The following is a 2,566-nucleotide window of genomic DNA, read 5'->3' as shown; positions in this document are numbered from 1 at the left end:
AAATGATAAAATGCACATGATCTGACCTTAGGGATCTGTGTGATAGATGCTTTATACTTCTACACCTTTCATAGTCCTCTCCTTTATGAAAAAAGCTTTCATGTAAGTATTAGTAAAGATATAAATAAACAAACGTAGTAATATTCAGTTTCTACAATACACAATTTCACTGTGTATTAAGTCCTGTAGTGTAGGGGACAATATATATTCAGTACTCATATGTTACTTTTTTCCTGGTATAAAATAGTGTTTCTATTGACTTCTACACTCAAATTTGAAATACACACAATTTTCCAAATAGGAAGGCCCTAGAAATTATACTACAATAAGGTTATCTGCATGTTAATAGAGCAACTAATATTTAGACATTACTGATGTTGTATTATGTAGTAAATTTTTATGCAAGAAGGTAAACTGGTGCAAACAAAATGGCAAAACAAGTTACCAGTAGTCTAAGAGAAATTGGTAAGTCACGAAAAAAAGTGAGTACAAATATGTGTTATTTGGAGAACACAGCTAAGTAGCTATGTTAGAATAACACCGTGGTTAATGTAGCTCTTTTTGTACAAGCCCAGTTGGCTCAACATCCCATTAGCACATAAAATACAGAGTATACATCTAGATGAATCACTAGTCCATATCATCCTGCATAATAATTTTATAACCAATGTAATGAATCTGGCTGCCTTCTCATTGAGAAATGATGAATACTGGAATCACTACTTGTGTCTCTAAACCAATAATTAGTTAAGTAGCTCTAAAGATGACCCATTCACCTCAAATATTAGGTGTGAACTGATGTGAGCGGAAATAATGTAAATGAGGAAGCTGAATTTTAGTTCATATTAACACAAGGAGCTCATGCCTCATTTCCCATACAGGAATCTCAGGCTCAGCGACAATAATCAGACTGGGGAGCCGATGGGATGGCCACCGGAGATTTGATAATGGGGATGATCTTCTTATCACGAACTATTACAGGAATCCTGGGAAATCTCTCTCTTCTTTCCCATTATCTCTATCTCTACTTCACAGGATGCAAGTTCAGGCCCACAGATTTGATCATCAAACACCTGACTGTAGTCAACTGCTTAGTCATTCTCATCAAAGGAGTTCCCCAAACCATGGCAGCTTTGGGGATGAAGGATTTCCTCAGTGATGCTGGGTGCAAGCTTGTGTTCTATGTGTACAGAGTGAGCAGGGATGTGACCACCTGCAACACCTGCCTTCTGAGCATCTTCCAGGCCATCATCATCAGTCCTGAGAACCCCAGGTGGGCAGAATTTAAAGCAAAGGCTCCCAAATGCATTGGCCCTTTTATTATACTTTTCTGGATACTGAACTTCATACTAAATATCATGGTACCTCTGTATGTAACTGAGAGAAAAACTGGCAAAAATATCACAGAGAAAGTTGATCATGTGTACTGTGCTTCTTTGCATTCTGGAAAATTCATGGAGTCCCTGTATGCAGCTGTAGTATTTTTACAAAATGTTCTTTTTGTGGGCTTCATGCTGTGGTCCAGTGGCTACATGGTTTTCATCCTGTACAGGCACAAGCAGCAGGTCCAATACATCCATAGAACCAATGTCTCCTCCAGGTCCTCCCCAGAGTCCAGAGCAACTCACAGCATCCTTGTCCTGGTGAGCTTCTTTGTGTTATTTTGCATTTTCTCCTCCATCCTTCACATTTGTTTGAGTGTTTTAAACAATCACAGTCTGTGGCTGGTGAACCTCTCTGCTCTAATCACTGGCAGTTACTCAACTGTGTGTCCCTACATTCTCATGAGCCATGATTCAAGAGTCCCCAGGCTCTGCTGTGCCTGCACCAGGAATAGAGAATGACCTACTTAGCAAGAAGATGTTATTGTATGAATATTCAGAATGGATAGTTCTTCAATGGTTATTAAAATCTATTTATTCATGCATAGACTTGAGAAGCAGAGATGGAGCTAATCCAGTGTGATTCTCTCTCCAAATCTTTATTTTGGCTCTGGATCTGGGCAAATACTGGGATCCAGGAAATCAATTACTTAAGCCTCCAAGTGTTTGGATTATAGGATGTTAAATCAGGATCAGAACTTGGTATCAAACCCAGGGACCATGATTTGGATGTGATCATCCTGCCTGGCACCTTAACTGTTGGACCAAATGCCTGCCCCAGAGTGTGAGTTTTTATTCCTCAGTGACCCTGAGATTTTAACTATGTTTCTGGAAGCAGTCCCTATATCAGAGTTTGGTCAAGAAGACTGCCTGAATTTCTACTCTAAAATAAGGAATAAACTGATAAATTATTATGAATTAATTATTGTGTAATTATCACATTAATTTCTATATTATGGAAATGTTATTCATATTCCGAGATTCACAAAGAAATATGTTGATTATGGAGAATTCATAAGTGTCACCTGAATTTGTCAGTAATTAGAAAATTATGGGAATGTAGCACAAGCTTCACAAAGCAGGGGCACCATTTCATCAGTGCACCAAAACACAGAAATGAAGAAAGACCCCAGGGTGTAATGAATAGCATGGAATTTAGTGGTGGGAAAACTCAGTTTCCTGGA

The 2,566-nt window shown here is 38.5% G+C and overlaps 1 protein-coding gene across 1 annotated transcript; it reads left to right on the top strand.

The window, feature by feature from the left end:
* The first annotated feature begins 926 nt into the window (after nt 1–926).
* Nucleotides 927–1,844, top strand: ORYCUNV1R1594 (vomeronasal 1 receptor oryCunV1R1594). Its single transcript, NM_001167281.1, has one exon. The coding sequence runs from the start codon at nt 927–929 to the stop codon at nt 1,842–1,844; it is 918 nt and encodes a 305-aa protein (NP_001160753.1).
* The last annotated feature ends 722 nt before the right edge of the window (nt 1,845–2,566 follow it).

The sequence above is a fragment of the Oryctolagus cuniculus genome, chromosome 18 (assembly GCF_051225735.1).
Source record: "Oryctolagus cuniculus isolate XC-2025 breed Fujian yellow rabbit chromosome 18, ASM5122573v1, whole genome shotgun sequence".
Lineage (NCBI taxonomy): Eukaryota > Metazoa > Chordata > Mammalia > Lagomorpha > Leporidae > Oryctolagus > Oryctolagus cuniculus.
The sequence above is the reverse complement of the archived record's forward strand: the minus strand, read 5'-3'. Positions and strand labels throughout refer to the sequence as shown.